Raw genomic sequence first — 16,260 nt, 5'->3', positions numbered from 1 at the left:
GGTTTTTGGATGTTAAGTTAAGTAAATATCACAAGAGAAAGGATGCTACATCAAAATTACAAACACGGTTGTAATGGTAAAATTGTTTGTCATGTCAAGAAAATTTTTATTTTGATATGCTAGTTTTCAAAGCACCGTCACATAAGTGGTCCAAGGCATCTGTTTGCATGTTAAAGTGGCTATAATTGATATATCTATAGCACATTTTTAAAAAGACGATGTGTAATATGAAAGGTGTTGCTCAGAGCAACGCACCTGCAGAGAATTATCACCAGAGTCTGCAGCTCCCCTCAGCTTTACTAAGCCTCATAGTGACTCATAGCATGGCTGTCAGCCGCGGCAGGCAGCTGTTTTCCGTGAAAATAACAAAACTCATAGAAAAAACCCCACTGTACTCTACCTGCCAAGCACCAAACAGCAGACAGTTACAATAGCAACTAGCGGGTAAACATAGTGGAGCATTTAGCATCTGAATAGACAGGTATTTCCCTCAGGAGTTGGTGGAGACCAAAATCAGAGCTTCAAGACAGTGAAAAGTAGCCTTGCATTCGCCAGAAATAAGAGTCTGAATGAATGATGTTGTTACTGAATAAGTAACTGTTTGGCAGGAGGCTGTCTATATCAACTTACTGTAAAAGGTAATGAATGATACGTCAATAATGTGTTGACACAACTTGTTTCAGCTGTCCTTCAAGAGCCAAAAAACAGTAAGTAATTCTTTGAATAGCCCATTTTTCAGTGTGGACCCGGGGTGACCCTGAATAGTGAACTATTCAGTGGTTTGATGATTGGACTGACTCTCACAGTCGAATAGTTGCAGTGACGGTAAATATGTTTCAGAATAGTAAGTTCTGTGTCAGTGGAACCAGACAGTTGAAATATAGAATATATCATGAAATATGTATCCCTGACTATTTATTATATATATTTTATATATATATATATATATATATATATATATATATATATATATATAAGCAAATCTGCCATAGTGGCAGGTGACCTGGAATTTTTACTCAACTTCTACCTTTTGTTTCGATTGGCAGATAGCAGATTTCATTCCCTGAATACTGTGTGACTAAATCACCATGTAGACTTATTTGCACCATCCAAATTTGCAGTACCATTAGAGGAGCATCTTGGCGATAGCTGCAAAAATTCCTTAAGGCTATTGTTAGAAAATACTACGGACAGTGCTGCACCTACACGCACGCACGCACGCACGCACGCATGCATGCACAACAAACCGCGTCTGTCAATGGCCAAAACAAAAACAACAAAAAAATGATTCCATGATCAGAATAAAGTTAGGTTGTAGCACCACTACTGTATGTAGCATTATATGTAGCACCAACATAAAATTGTGTTTTTAGAAGTGAAAATTCAAAAATTCAAAAAAAGTAAAAAAAATGTATCAAAAACTTGTAAAAACCTACTAATAATCAATCATCAAAATGGTTTAAAAACAAAAACTGTTGACCTCCCAGAAACTCCTGATGAACCTTCAGGGAACTTGTTAAGAGGTCAAGAGTCATTAGAAGCAGACAGTTACCAGAACTGAGAGTGACTGATGGTTTGACTCCCAGTTGTCCCAAGGTGGGGTCAGGAAGAGGTCAACTCTTACTCTTCCCAACCCCGGTGTATCGTGTTTCTCCCTCTCCTTATTGCAAGTGCATTTTTAAAACTGAAAACACCACAGATCAGACAAGCCCACTCAGCACAGTTGCCTCCCTCTCTGTCCACTCTCATGTTACTTCTTCTCTTTGACCAGAACTACTGGACAAACAGTCAGGGAAAGTAGGACAGGGTGGGATGCAACTGGACTAAGTTGTATTGCGATGGAAGTATGTTGCCATTTTCCAGAAGGCTTGGAGTATTACCAGTCTAGGTAGATGGAGAGTAGAGTTCCTTGAAGGCCTCACTGCACATCTGTACTGAGCAGCAGAAGACACGGCGCTAACAAGAACCAGATTCACTTAATCTAAAGGTCAGATGCTAGAATCAGCGGCTAGGCATGCTAACACCAGGAGATGTTTCTGCGTTTTCTGCATCATATTCCCACATTGTTGTGAGACGTTATTATAAATGACAAAACTAGTGATTTGCTCAGTGACAACAAATGCAAGATGAAAAACATAAGAGATTTACACACACACGGTAACCCTCAGCTGGTGATAGTCCTCTGATCTGAGTAATGGCTACATCTGTATGTACATTAATCTTTGAAAGATGGAATCCCCCCATTAAACTTACTCACGTCATGATACTTCAGCTGCTGGCCTGCTTTAGCCGGACTGTCAGTGCTGTGGTTTAAAGGTGGGAGTTATTGTGGTCAGTGAGCAAAGTATCACCTCTGGCTGACACACAAATATAACACACATGTACAGGACATCTGTTTGGAGTCATCGGTAATCCAGTTTATCATCATCTGGTTAATGGTACTCCGGGCATCATCTTTCTGGATCAAGTGTTGATACACCCAGTAACACAAGGCCAGTGACTCATTAATAATTATTATCTGTAAAACAAATTTGCATTGTATGCAAGGAATTTACCACAACACGGCACTGTTTGCAGTCATTACAGTACATCCATTGGTATTTCCATGCAGGTATTTTCCGCATAGTTTTTTAGAAGTATGGAAAGTGAACAGCGGTATAAAAAATAAAGTCCCTGGATGCCGTGAAATGACTGTAGGAAAGAGAATCTGTGTATCACTTAACAATCTGTGACAGACTTTACACCTACTTAGAAGTAAGTAACAGTAGTAAAAATAAAGCCAAAACAAGATTAAGAGTCTACGGCTATGCTGGCAGATACAGTCAGGTTGTCATTAAGATTGTTCTGGCAAATTAAAAAGGAGCCTACATCAGCAACCAGTGCCAACAGCATTATATCCAACTTTTACTGTATTAGTATGATCATATGCAATACAAGTTGAATATTGCAATATGATTAACATAATAAACAACATGAAGAAGATCGTATTTCAGTAGATGGGTAAGCTGTGTTTGTTTACTAGAAACTTCATGTGATTTTGTGCGTAATAAGACAAGAAAGAGTAGGTCTCTAGAAAAACCAGTTGCTGATCCTGCTGATTGTGGTGCTGCTTCACTCCCTGCTATGACTTCTTCTCGTGTTGTGTTTATTGGCGGTTAGCAAACCATCTCAGAGGTCACTTCTGCCACCAAGTGGAATGGAAAAGCTACCCTCTCATTCATAGGCTCTCAGTCACATTACGTTTTTCTCAGGAACATCTCCTGAGTCAAGTGTGACACCTCTTGGTGACATTTGGAATATCAGTCTGGTCCTGTGATAACATCAACCCTGGTTTGAAAAAAAGGGCCCAAACCTTACAGTAGAAGTACTCAACATCAACAGTCAACGTCCATTTCATGGTTAATTAATTGCCATTCAGCGGCAACTTCTGTATCACTTGGCAGACAGTATGCTAATATGCACCTACAGTAACAAACTACAGGTGAAGTTGATGGGAATGTCATTTGTCTAGCATATACACATCTCTCTGTGCCCCTGCAGGGACATGGAGCTGGTTTGTAACTGCAGCTGTGCAAACCATCGCTGAGAGTATCTCATGTGCATCAGCCCCAGCTGTACCACCAGATGAGCTGCAGACATCATCCCGAAGAGCAACATGACGCTCCCCAACAGAACCGAGGGCACTGACCGCAACCGGTGGGTCAGCTGCAGTATCGCCTCCACATGCTCCACTGACAGTCATGGTGTGGAAGTCCAGATGCAGCCCAAGGTAGAGCATCTGCTGGCTCGGCTCTAAGGCACTTTTTGTTGTGGGTGATGGAGAGGCCCAGCTTCTTGAGATGCTGGATGCCGGGTGGGTTTCTGCCTCCTGTCTGGATGTGGCATGGATCAGTCAGTCATCTATGCATGTCAGGAATCTAATGCATCTCTCGGAGTGGTGCCAGTGCTGTTTCCACACACTTGGTGAACATGAGCTGCGCCAGGTATTACCCAAATGGGTGGCAGTAGTACTTTAAGCACAAACCATCTACAGCAAAGCGCAGATACGTCCTCTGGCGTGTTGAGGAGGGGGGACTGCTCACGGTCCTTCAGAGAAGAGAGGCCAAGCCAGAGGTTTGGACCTCCACAATCTCCAACTGTGACAGTTCAGTCCTTTCCGCCAGGAAAGCCAAGGGGAAATAGACGCCATCCTAGGACACACCACATGTTGGCAAGACAGGCTGTGTAGGAGTCGTCCTCCAATCAGAATAACACTGGAGTGGCTCCTCCAGTCCGCATGCTGAAGTGTCCTTGGGTGAGATCCTGAATACTGGGGGTGTGAATGTGTGTGGGTGAATGAGTTACATTAGATCAGATCCTGACGTGCAGGCGGCTCCTCTGCAATCAGCATGTATGAATGTGTGTGAATGTAGACGGAAGTGCCTTGAGTGGTTGAAAAGACTAGAAAAGCGTGATAGAAATACTCATGTAAGAGGCAAACAAGGCAGTTGGAGGGCTCATAGAAGTGTCACATCCAGGTAACGACTGTTTCAGGAGCTCCTAGTTTATGATTTTTATGAGAGGAGCTCAACGCTGAGAAGCGCAGACCCAAACAACAGAGCTAAAGGAAAACCAACCCTCTAATATGCAATAAACGGTTGATATAAAAGCTCTAAAAGCAAAGCAAACACGTAGTGGCAAACAATAGAGACCAGTGCACCTTCAGTGACCACGTCATATCATATCCATTATGAATGAACATTGTTAATAAAGGCTGAGTGCTTTATCTTACCGTGGTGGGCTTGCAGGGGGGGGACACACACCAGTTTCAATCCTGTTGGTAGTAAAAAAAAAGTGAATTTATATTCGAGAAAAGATCACTGCTGTCAAGTAGGGCCTACGTACAACGATGGTGGAAGAAGCTGTTGGGTTGTTAAATTTCTTCGCATAATTTAAGCTAACGTTAGCCACATTCTCACTTGTTATGTGAAAGCTAACTTACATCCTCCCCCTCCGACTTTGGTTGGTTTCAATATCTCCCTGTTGATATTTGCTTTGGCGGTTTTTTGTAATTCTATGGCTGCCATTTAATTCACCTGGAGAACGTCATCACAACCGCGTACCGCGCACACGAACAAAACACACACAACGGTCGGTGATCGGTTAGCCCCGCCCACATTTGCATTCCTGACTTTTAATTGGCCACAAAATACTAGTGACATGCCAGAAAACAAATCATATTCACAACCATGAAAATGCCCAAAACACCATTATTTGCCGTTATGGCACAAAAGGCCCTTTAAACTGTGGCTGTGCCTGCTGCCATGGACTGCTAGTGTTGATACTATTGCTTCTGTTAATACTACCACTACCGTTAGTGCTACTACTACTACACTACTACCAACACCAAATGCAGTTGGAACCCAAGGGCCTGGGCTGCGCCAGATTTCTACCTAAAAGCCTATTAAGGCAGTTTTTTCTCGCCACTGTCGCTGTAACGCTTGCCCCTGGGTGATGTTGGGACTTTGAAATTGTATTGACTCTGGAAATCTTGAGCGTATTCTAGTCCTGCTCAGTGTGTTATAAGTGTCCTGAGATGACTTCTGTTGTGATATACACTATAAATAAAATTGAATTAAATTAAACAGACAGAAACATTAATTTGTATTAACTGAGTTTGAGGAAGCATTTATCATGAGAAAAAATGGTTTCATATGGAAACACTTCATATAGCCTATAGTCAAATATAAAAGAAACAATTTTTCACTGTGGTTTCACATTGAGGCTTAGTTTAGTTTAGTTTATTTATTTAGCACACCTTAACATTAAATGGTGCAAGGAGGGAACAAAGCCGTATGGGCTTGTACAAAGCTCCACCCCTTTCAATAATCACACTTAATAGTTTAAGGCTGACAAATAAACCAAAAGAGGAGAGGAGAAAAATCAGGACACAATATACAAAAGTCATTCAAAATGGATGGAAGAAAATGTGGCAGATGGGTATACGGTAGAAATGATAGATAGTATACTAATGAGAAGAAAATGGAGCAGGCAGGATTAAACTAGTTGATTCCAGGAGAAGATGTTTTTAAGATGTTTTTTAAAGAGAGAGTGTCAAGCTATGGCTCTTAAAGGAGTTTCTATTTCGCACTAAATGTAGCCCCATCAAAGAGTATTTTTCAAAGGTTGGTCAGGATCAGACTGTGGTAAGTATCAAAAGGCTATGACACTGCCTAAATCACTTTATGGAGGACATTTCAGTCTGGGATCTTAGCTGAACCCTTGAAGTAAACGAGTCAAACCTTAAACTCTTTTCACACATGTAATGCTACTAATAAGTTCTGACTAATTTATTCATATAAGAATGGTTCCCACAGACAAGAAGAAAACTGCCAATGCCAAAGAAAACCCTTACAACTTTCTCACTTTTAAGGTTTATTTCACTATTCAAATGTTTACTGTAAGAAAACATATGTGCTAAAATTAAATATGCTCTAGAATAGTCACCTCAACCCACAGCAAACAGACATGAAAAAACGTACTATTAAAATGAAATGGGTCACCTAAACAGCAATGAGCAAACGATAAGTTACTGTACTGTAACTGCATTTTACAGATAACCTTAAATTACATGGTGTCTATTCAAAGTCAAAAAGTCCAAGCAATCACCCAGCTAATCTCTGTAGAGCTCAGCTGATGTCACTGCTAGCTGGCCCAGTGCTCAGCTTAAAAAAGTCATATTCACTGATGTTCGGTATAATTTCACCAGGCTCTGTGGAAAGCATGTGCAACGTTTGAAACAAGATCTCAATGACTTAATAAATGCGGCAATAAAAAGATAAATAAGCTATAAATAAACTATAATAACAGTTAGAGATCACATGCCTGATTTGCTTGTAGGTATTTTTGACATTGTCTGCATCCCATGAGCCAATTGCAAAGTCATTGATAATCGATTGAGTGATTTGCTGGCCGGTCGGTATAATCAGCTATTTCCTTCATTGGGAATTTCAGAAATATTCACACAATTGTTTTTCTCATCTTTATGTTATAGCAAGTCACAAGGAGGAGGTCTTTATTCACGCCTTGTTACCACTGACCAATCAGGTAATGACTGGTCTATCCTCCGTGGACTCTAGTAGTGAGTACAGTAGGGATCGATCGATATGTTTTTTTTCAGGGACGATACCGAATATCAATTATTACCAAATAAGAAGTCTGATAACTGATATGTAAAACCGATGTCAGCTGTAAAAAAAGGGGGGTAGATAGTAAAGGCTGAAGCAGCACATATTTAATTGAAAGCATTTTATTATGCAAACTTTTATTTCTTCTTTTGTTACTCAAAGAGCAGGGAGCTTTAAATAAATAGAATAAATAAAATCACTCCCTGTAGATTAATGAACGAAAAAATAGCAAGTCTAGTATTCCCAATTTAGCAAGAGTAGGTTATGGTGAAGGGAGCAGAGCTTTCTGCATTTTCTCCAGTGAGGCGGATTCTGTTTTTTTCCATAGATAGTGGAGATCTCACTGAAGACACGCTCACTTGGCACAGAAGAGGGCGGTGCGCACAGGAACTTCCTTGCTTTTGCAACTAGACGCTTGAGCGGGTCTGTTTTCCATCAGGTGTCTATGACAGTAAGGCTGTGAGGGTTTTCCTGTGCTCCTCATATATGAGGATTGTCCCTCTCTGCGTCTTTGGCGAGGCTCTGCAGCAGAGACCCCTGGAAGGCTTCGTTACATGACTCAGGGACCAGAAACTCCAGCAGCAGGTCACAGATGCAATAGATCAGATGCCTGCACATAATCACACAAACAGGGTGAATGACATCACTGCTCATACAGATGCTTGAATGGATTATACGGAATATGAAATGATCAAATAGAGCATGATTATTGAACTGTGTATGGAGCTAACTGAGGAGTTAGGCTCCATCTCAAAAGTGCATACTGAGAGGCCATGGGAGCTTTAGCTTTCTCTTTGTTTTTCACAGACATTTCAAACAATCAATTTTAATCTGAATCTCCACTCATTACATTCACTTTTTATTGATGCTGTATTGATAGTATGATGTATGCTATTGTCAATAGATTTCTATGTTTTTCTACTATTACCATAAGGGCCTCAACCTATTATAAACCCAACCTTAGTTATTAAAAAGAACAATGCAACATGGCCAAAGGAAGTTCCAGCTTTTTCTTATAACCTCCCGTTTTCCACTTTTCATTTTCACCAGTTACACAGGTTTAATTTAGACTTAGTTTTTTTTTAGCTACAGATATACAGACAGTAGCTTTGCACGAGTAGTTACAGTTTAGTACATAATAGATATGATAACCACAAACATTCACAACCTTTCTACACTACTGACAGTTTCTGAACTCCTGAGCGTAGCCGTCTTAAAACAGCAGTATCAGACATATGTTTACTCAGCAGTTTGGTTGTTGACTCACTTGTTTATCTGATGATCCTGTAAAGACTCCAACATGGTCTCCAAACTCAGTCTGTACTTCTCACTTCCCAGCATGTCAGTGATTAGCTCTGCCACAGACAATTGAACAAATCGACAACGATAACAGTCTAGAAGTCTTCAAATGTCAAAATACCATTTAATAAGCGCTCAAACAGCTGGAACCTGAATTTAAGAGCTGCTGCATACCTGGGAGCAGCTGCATTAAACAGTCCAGACATTGCTCCTTGGTTTCCTCTCTTTCCACATCACTACGCTCTGGCCGTGGTTGAGCAGGCAGCGTGCCGCCTGGCCATACAGCTTCCTGCAGCACTTGAAGGTAAATCACCCAGCAGGGGGCACTGGTGAGGTGGGCAACTCCAACATCCAACCATCTGAAACAGAATCAGGAGTTTAATGAGATAATGTTCTTCTGTGCTTGGACTTTTCCTACTAGACATCAGCCACTGTGTGGAACAAACACATTATAATATGCATACACAGTACACCCACACATGTTTTGATTGATTAGGAGGGAATGAAAGACATGCACACAATGATCCAAGAACAAAAATGGATGCCAGTGTAATCAGTTGACAACAGCACACTACAGATTAGACAAGCACAGTTCCCACAGACATTGTGGTAATACCAAGCCCAGTGGTGATTTTAGATTCCCAGTGAAGCATAAACACTACATTTTAAAAAAAGTTATATTTTGAAAGGGAATCTGAGGGAATGTCATGCAGCAGCCGCATGTTACCAACCACTGCCTCATATGAGAGAAAAGGAGCCAGCATCTGGATGTTCAGCTGTATGAAGGGGAAATAATTGAGAGCCACAATGTCACATGCTAGCAAAATAGGTCTGCAGTCATATAGTTTCATGTGTAAGTGGTAACAACTGCAACACACTGCTGTGTGAGCCTTAGTAATCATTCTAATAAATATGGGATTATAGATTAAAAATAAATAAATACACAAACTCAGACCTGCCTTCTTCAGGATGTTTTATGCAGAGTTATGTACTTGTACAATAGGAAACACTACAGAGAAGCAGAAAGAACTCCTACCTCTCGATGAAGGTGCCAAAGAGCAATCTGATAGTCTTCTGTATGTTCTCAGTGCACAGCCAACTCCACTGGTCCTTCATCAGTAGACACAATATATTCAAAGCAACATCTGCCACAGCTGTGTCTGCAGCACACAGCAACAAACACAGACACACAATAAATCCATAGCAACAGAACAATGAAAACAGCGTAAATCACATCTGACACACTGATTAATAAAGTAAAGTTCTGCTGCACTCAAGTGGTGATGCTGAGTTACTGCATGTTGAATACAACACTTCCATGCTGACATAATGGATACAAACATGACCAAACACAACCTGTCCCATGACTTTTCCCTGAAGTCTTCTTGTCTTTGCCAGGCTGCTCATGGCTCTGCTTGGCTGTCTCTTTCCCATCTGGCTCACATAAAAGTCTTTCCTGCTCTTTGACGAAGCTCTCCAGGCCAGACAGTGACATGCCATTGAGGATCTATCATGAGTAACACAAAATGTCAGCTGAGCCCAGTTTCCATTTCAAACATACTTTTATCAATCAGAGATGGTAAAATAAAGGACGGTGACTTACAGTGCTGCCTTCACTAAAGCAATATGTCACTTTAGGGTGTAGGTCAGGTATATTGAGAGATGGGGAGGTTTTGCTTGGGAACATAAGCCTCCTAATGCATGAAACAGAAACACTTAATCCAAACACTTACAAATGCATAACTATACCAGAGAAACCATCCCTGCTCTACATAGCGCTCTCACATGTACTTTCTGCTGTCCATTGTTCTCCCATCAGCATCTCCCTCCAGGTCCTCTGTTGGACTGAGAGGCTCAGGATGAGGGAAAGCCGTCTTCAAGGTGTCTAAAGCATTTTCCATCATCTTTAAGGGCAATCAAGTTGGAGAAGATAGGATTATAATTAATTAAAGTCCCGTAAAGATAGATAGCTGTAGACTGCTGACAGGGACCTTTGGAGAGAGGCAGACTAGTTGCCCCCTTGCTTCCGATAAGTATGCTGAAATTACCAGCTACGGGCTTCAGCTTCACATTCATTTGTATTCATATTCATACATTTACCAACGTTAATCTTTAGTCAATCTTAACTCTCAGCAAGATAGAGACAAGAATCTTATTTTGATTAGAGAAATTATAAACTTGTATGTTTGTTACAGCATTAACATATCTACAGCATCTTTCTCACCTTATCAATTCTAGACTTGACAAAAGGTCTTCTTCCAAAATATGTGTTAACATCCGAGTTGAGAGCCAAGAACTCCTGCATGTCCTCACTGTTGGATGTCTCAGGAATGCTGCTTAATTGCTAGAGGAAAAGCAATAAAATTACAAAACACAAATATTTCATTACAGAAGTTATGATCTAAATACGTACTTTAATGAACGTATCCAATTGGCTTTTACGGGCTCCAACTTTGTCGCTGTCTGCATTGCCAAATGGGAGGTCAGGGAACATTTTCTTTGGGCCTTTGACATCTGAAATCCATGACATTGATTTGCAATGATGCATCCATCTTGGTATAGTGAAGGTCAATGGTCAATTGAAGTAGCTGATAATTACTTACTCTTGATTACTTTCTTGACTTCAGGCTTCTCTTCTAAACGTGTTTGCAAGTTGAGGAACTCGCTGTATCTCCGGTTGACAGTGTGACAGGACACAGGCTGCAGAGCATCACCATTTTCTGCTTCGGTTAATCTCTCAAACTGTAAGACGGAAAGCCGAGGTTAACGTGTGATCATCAATCATACATTCAAATATAAGGAGGTGACTCTACCTTTACAGTGTAGAGAGTATAGGGATGTGCGCCTGAGCCACGCTGCTCCTTTGCAGTAACAGTACCAGAAATCTGTACATTCTGGATGTTCAAAGGAGTATCAAAGTTGCAGGAGGTTAAACAAAGTCTTGGAGGACCTGCTGCGGCTTTCTCTTGGGCTATACCTGCTGGCCACTGGGAGTCCTCGGGCACCACCGCCTTTGGCCCAAGATTTTTCAGAGGACCGAAGCAGCCGAACGACTCATCGTCCTTTAAATTGATCACCTTGCAGAAGTTTTTTGGAGGACCGCAGTCACAGAAGCCTCCTGTCAGGTCATCTTCGGAGTCTGATTGAATTAGGGAGTCCAGCGAAATCATTTTGCACTGTGGTGAGTGAGAAAAGTGGCCAGATGTGAGTGAACAGCAGTTCACTTTGTATGGTGTGAGCAAACCTGCGTGGCAACCTTCTACTTTGCCATCAGACATCAGGCTTACCATGCTGCTCTGTGAGGAATCCTGCTCAGAGATGGTACTCTGGCTCTGTAGATCATCAAGGTCAGAGGTGCTTCTGCTGGTGAAGCCGGCTTGATCAGAAGAGGACAGTGACCTGCAGGTGGTCCAGGACTCCTCCTGGATTGGACATCTGTATAGTGCGCCTGCAGATGGGAGGTCATCCACATTGATGTCCTGTGGTTCTCTGGACCTGGTGATTATGTCTACAATGGTCTGGTTGAGCCAGTCAGGATCAGACACCCTGCTTATGAGTGGCAACAGCACGTTGCAGGTGATGAGTTCTGTAACCATGTAACCTCCAGTCCTGGTTTCCATCTGCGGGTATGGAACAAGAACGTGTAAGACAAGGTTTACTAGAGCTCTTGAGTAGCTGAGCTCAGCGGCTGCACTGTTCACAGCTGGGTGAGGGGCATCTACTTCACTGTAGAGCCGCCAGAGGCTGATGCTCTCCTTTTGCGTTGACTGGATCTGTCTTGCTGCCATGTAGATCTGCAGGTGGCAGCCGTACAGCTCCAGCAGCCGCTGAACCAGTGCTTTTAAGTCAACACACCGTGCACGCTCTTTCAGCTCCATCACTGAATCCAGCATTGAATTACGCACCGCACGTTCAAACTCCCCCTCCACCTCTGGTAGCAGCATACGGTACCACGAAGAAACAAAGTCCCGCACCGCTTTGTGGACTGCACTGTTGATCTCGTGGTTCAACCTCCACTCATGCTCAGGCGAATGCAGGGGTGGGTTAACATTGCCAAGAGGCAAAAAGTGTTCCAAGTGGAGAAGGCTGTCCGTGTCCAGAACAGCACGGGAGCCGAGCCATCCCCCGAGAACCACCAAGAGACTGGTGAAGACGCAGAGGAGCCAAACATTCACCAGGAGATGGAAGAGGACAAGCCATGCTAGCACAGCTCCGAGCCCCAATAGCCTTCTCTGCCCAAGTAACTCTGATAAAGTCCAGTGATTAAAGACCTTTGTGGACGGCATTATAGTCGGCCCTGTTGAAAAAAAAGAGGACAAAACAACAGTGTTTAAATGCTCATGATGAAGCTGGTTGCCAGGTTCATCGATTGGACTTTTCACTGTTCTTAAGAGCTATAGGGATAACTCGATTAACTCGAATAATTCGATTACAAGGGTCGGAGCAAAACCTCTGCCTCAAGGCTTCGTTTAATTCCTATCACCTGTGTTATGTGGCCTGCTCAGCTCAGGGATCACTGTTCCACACGGACTGTTATTGCGGACACACACCACTATGTTCAGAATAAGTTGGCACGATGGCGGAGAGCCAAGAAACCGTCCATAGAAGACAAAGAATGTCAAAAGTTTGGGATCTTTTCACACTTAAAAAAGAAGATAACAAGTGCCCTTCCGCGATGCGGAAAACCTGGACAGAATCGCAGAATCTGACAATGAAAATGGAATCAACTGTGAAGCACGGAATTTGTCAAAATCCGGACACAATTTATAAAAATCTGTTTTCTCTAACATTGTAAGCATTTGTCATCACACCTAAGCCAAAAGAAGAAAGATTGTGTCACGCCAGTGAGGTTTGTCTCGTCTTGGTTTTTGTCTTGTCATTTCCTGTTTTATTTTGAAAGTAACTCCCCTCTCGTTCAGGTCACTTGCCCTTCCTCATGTGTTTCCTGGTATGATGTCATCCCCGATCCCTGATTGTTTTCACATGTGGCCCATTAACCCTCTGTGTATTTAAGTCTGCGTCTCCCCTTGTCTTGTGCCAGGTCGTTTCGTCTTTCGTCATATCAAGATCCTTCAGCCATTCACAGCCGTCAAAGCATTTAGCATTAGCATTAGCCTGTTTTTTTCCTGGCTCTTTTGTTTTGTACTTTCAACACTTTATGATTTTTGAATAAAAAACCTGTACATACTGCCTCTGCATCTGGGTCCTCCCTCCTTGTCCGAGCCTGACAGATTGAACATACACTTACATATCTATGCACATTTGTTTGGTCTCTGAATGACAAGGAATTAGAATTAGAACTACTAGAATGTTTCTTCAGTTCATTTCTTAATTTTTATTTATCAACCACATGATTGGATGACATTTGATGGAAAAAATGCTCTAGAATTATAAAACACTGAATTTTGTTTTGCAGCCAAGTGTTGGAGTTGGAATATATACCTGTATGTTTTTTTCAGGAATAAAAGCAAATTGCTTGGTCTATTTAACAGGCCTGTCATTTCCTTTATGCATCATTTTGTATTGGTGTTTAATAATGCTAAATAATTTTTGATGCGATTACTCAATTAGTCAATGGGATAATCGGTAACATACTTGATTCTAAAAATAATGTATAGCAGCAGCCCTTGAGCTAACCAAAGCAAATTCCTCACAAAATCAATAATACTGACCTGTGTTTTATATTGACTCCCCACTTCAAGTGTTTCATCAAAGAAACATGGACATGTTTATGGGCTGAAGTGAGGGTGAAAAGCAAAGACCAAACTTTACACATTTTCCAATGGTTGAAATATTCAAATCATTCCCTAAAGTAAAAGAATATACCATATTATAAAAGTCCTGCATTCAAAACTTCCCTTTAGTAAAAGTAGTCAGTATCAGCAACAGCATTTTCTAGTCAGAATGATGTATTCATGTTTAAGCTGTTTTCTCTCTCTCTCTCTCTCTCTCTCTCTCTCTCTCTCTCTCTCTCTCCCTCTCCCTCTCTCCCTCTCCCCTGTCTCTCTCTCTCTCTCTCTCTCTCTCTCTCTCTCTCTCTCTCTCTCTCTCTCTCTCTCTAGTGATCATATCACATGTTCTGTATATAAATAAATAATAAATGCACTGGAGTGAAAGGTACAATGTTTCTCTCTGAAATGCAAATAAAAGTACTTTAGTTACTTTTCACAACTCAAATGTATGATAAGGTTTGATATTAGGTGTTAGCCATATTCCTATTATTATCATTAAGAGTATGGCACATACTTGAGTCACAGTAGTTGGAGTTTAATGCTGTAGTTAAATCATGGCTACAGTAAACCAACTGAAATGCAGTGCGACGTTGTAATCAGCCGTTGGTGACGTTGGTGCCACTTGTTGCCATGGCAATTTGAACCTGTTGTTAGCATTGAAGCTATTGGTTTCTTGTTTTCTTTTTGGGGGGGGGTTTGTTTATAAATCTACTGTTCACCTAGCAGATGGGGCTAATGTACGGCTAGCATAAGCAGCTAACCTACCCAGTAGCATACCCAGCTAGCATAAGCAGCTAGCCTACCCAGTAGCATGCACAGCTAGCCTACCCAGTAGCATGCACAGCTAACCTACCCAGTAGCATATGCAGCTAGCCTACCCAGTAGCATAAGCAGCTAGCCTACCCAGTAGCATAAGCAGCTAGCATACAGTCTACTGACAGGAAATCGCAGATATTGGAAATATTCGACCCCCTTGTAAAAGCAGCTGGAAAACAGTAAAAAAACACATTACCTGCAAGGTTACAGAAGCTTTGTAACACGAATACAAGCCGTAAAGGATGTCTCCCTCCTGCCCCGGGACATGGCTTTAATCCTCCAACAGAGATTATCCAGCTGAGCTCAGTCTTCATGTCAAGACGCTAACTAGCCGGTAAGTGTCCACCTGACCTGCCAAAGCAACACGCAGCTCTTTGGTCTCACGTGCGACGTGCTTGCACACATATGACATACTGTAAGTAGGGTAGAAATAAATACATGAATATGTCAGTTACTAACATATACCAGCCCTCCCTTGACCTTTTTCTTCCCACCTGATTTCCTCAGAATTCACCTGCCACCTGGTCCATCCTCTGATTGCCCCACCCACCTACACAACTCCTCACCTGCACAGCTGCTTCACCTCCACTCATTGGACTTCACCGTCCACCTGCTCGATCACCTGCATCACCAGGGAAACCACATGCTTGCAGTTAGACGCATCGTTAAATAGCAGCTGTTTTATAGTTACCAAGCTGCATTCTCAGACTGACTGCTTCATCACCTGAGACACACTAGCATGTAAACGTACAGACGGTGACATAATACATGAAGAAACGCAGAAACAAATACATGTTGGACTGCAGATATGAAGACATTATAGAAATACAAGGATTCAAAATAAATTGAAGACCTACGGAAGTGCATTGCATTCACTGGATAAAAAAAAATTAGACACTTGTAATTACGAGAAAAGATCTCGTAATTATGAGATGAGGAAACTTGCAAAATTGGCCACCACTTCACTCAGAACCACACATCCACAAAGAGGTAAATTCATATGTATGTCTATATGAGTAAATTAAAAACGTATTTTATTTACGACAGTGGCTTTGTTACGCTGACATGGCTGACATGGTTGTTATTGACCAGCATGTATGTTTTTACTTATGCCTTTTTAGTTATTAAGAATTTAATGTTTCATCCTCCATAAAAGTGAATGTGTCATACTCAGATTAGTGTACAACACAAAATAAACAATATATATTTCATTATAATATTTTAAGAACAAAACGATGACTTGCAGA

At 41.7% G+C, this 16,260-nt stretch overlaps 1 protein-coding gene across 5 annotated transcripts; it reads right to left on the bottom strand.

The window, feature by feature from the left end:
* Positions 1 to 7,390: 7,390 nt before the first annotated feature.
* snx19a (sorting nexin 19a) lies at positions 7,391 to 15,997 on the bottom strand. Of its 5 annotated transcripts, none has more exons than XM_084028644.1 (13): positions 15,210 to 15,985; positions 11,753 to 12,762; positions 11,279 to 11,641; positions 11,069 to 11,207; positions 10,879 to 10,979; positions 10,690 to 10,809; positions 10,251 to 10,369; positions 10,069 to 10,159; positions 9,822 to 9,972; positions 9,502 to 9,625; positions 8,640 to 8,824; positions 8,434 to 8,521; positions 7,391 to 7,776 (listed from the first exon to the last, which is right to left on the bottom strand). In XM_084028644.1, exons 1-13 carry the CDS (start codon positions 15,325 to 15,327, stop codon positions 7,647 to 7,649), a joined length of 2,739 nt encoding a protein of 912 aa, XP_083884770.1. In that variant the 5' UTR covers positions 15,328 to 15,985; the 3' UTR covers positions 7,391 to 7,646. The 5 variants fall into 5 exon arrangements, with proteins under 5 accessions (XP_083884770.1, XP_083884769.1, XP_083884768.1 ...); XM_084028643.1 differs by having other exon boundaries at positions 11,279 to 12,762; positions 15,210 to 15,364; positions 15,580 to 15,985; XM_084028642.1 differs by having other exon boundaries at positions 11,279 to 12,762.
* Between the last annotated feature and the right edge of the window lie 263 nt (positions 15,998 to 16,260).

Source organism: Eutrigla gurnardus, assembly GCF_963514095.1.
Source record: "Eutrigla gurnardus genome assembly, chromosome: 15".
NCBI lineage: Eukaryota > Metazoa > Chordata > Actinopteri > Perciformes > Triglidae > Eutrigla > Eutrigla gurnardus.
The sequence above is the reverse complement of the archived record's forward strand: the minus strand, read 5'-3'. Positions and strand labels throughout refer to the sequence as shown.

Coding starts and splice junctions, on each gene's coding strand:
- snx19a (XM_084028642.1), bottom strand. CDS start 15,327: ATGAAGACTGAGCTCAGCTGGATAATCTCTGTTGGAGGATTAAAGCCA. Junction 10,160..10,250: donor ATGGACAGCAGAAAGTACAT/GTGAGAGCGCTA, acceptor TTCATGCATTAG/GAGGCTTATGTTCCCAAGCA. Junction 9,973..10,068: donor GCTTTAGTGAAGGCAGCACT/GTAAGTCACCGT, acceptor TACTCATGATAG/ATCCTCAATGGCATGTCACT.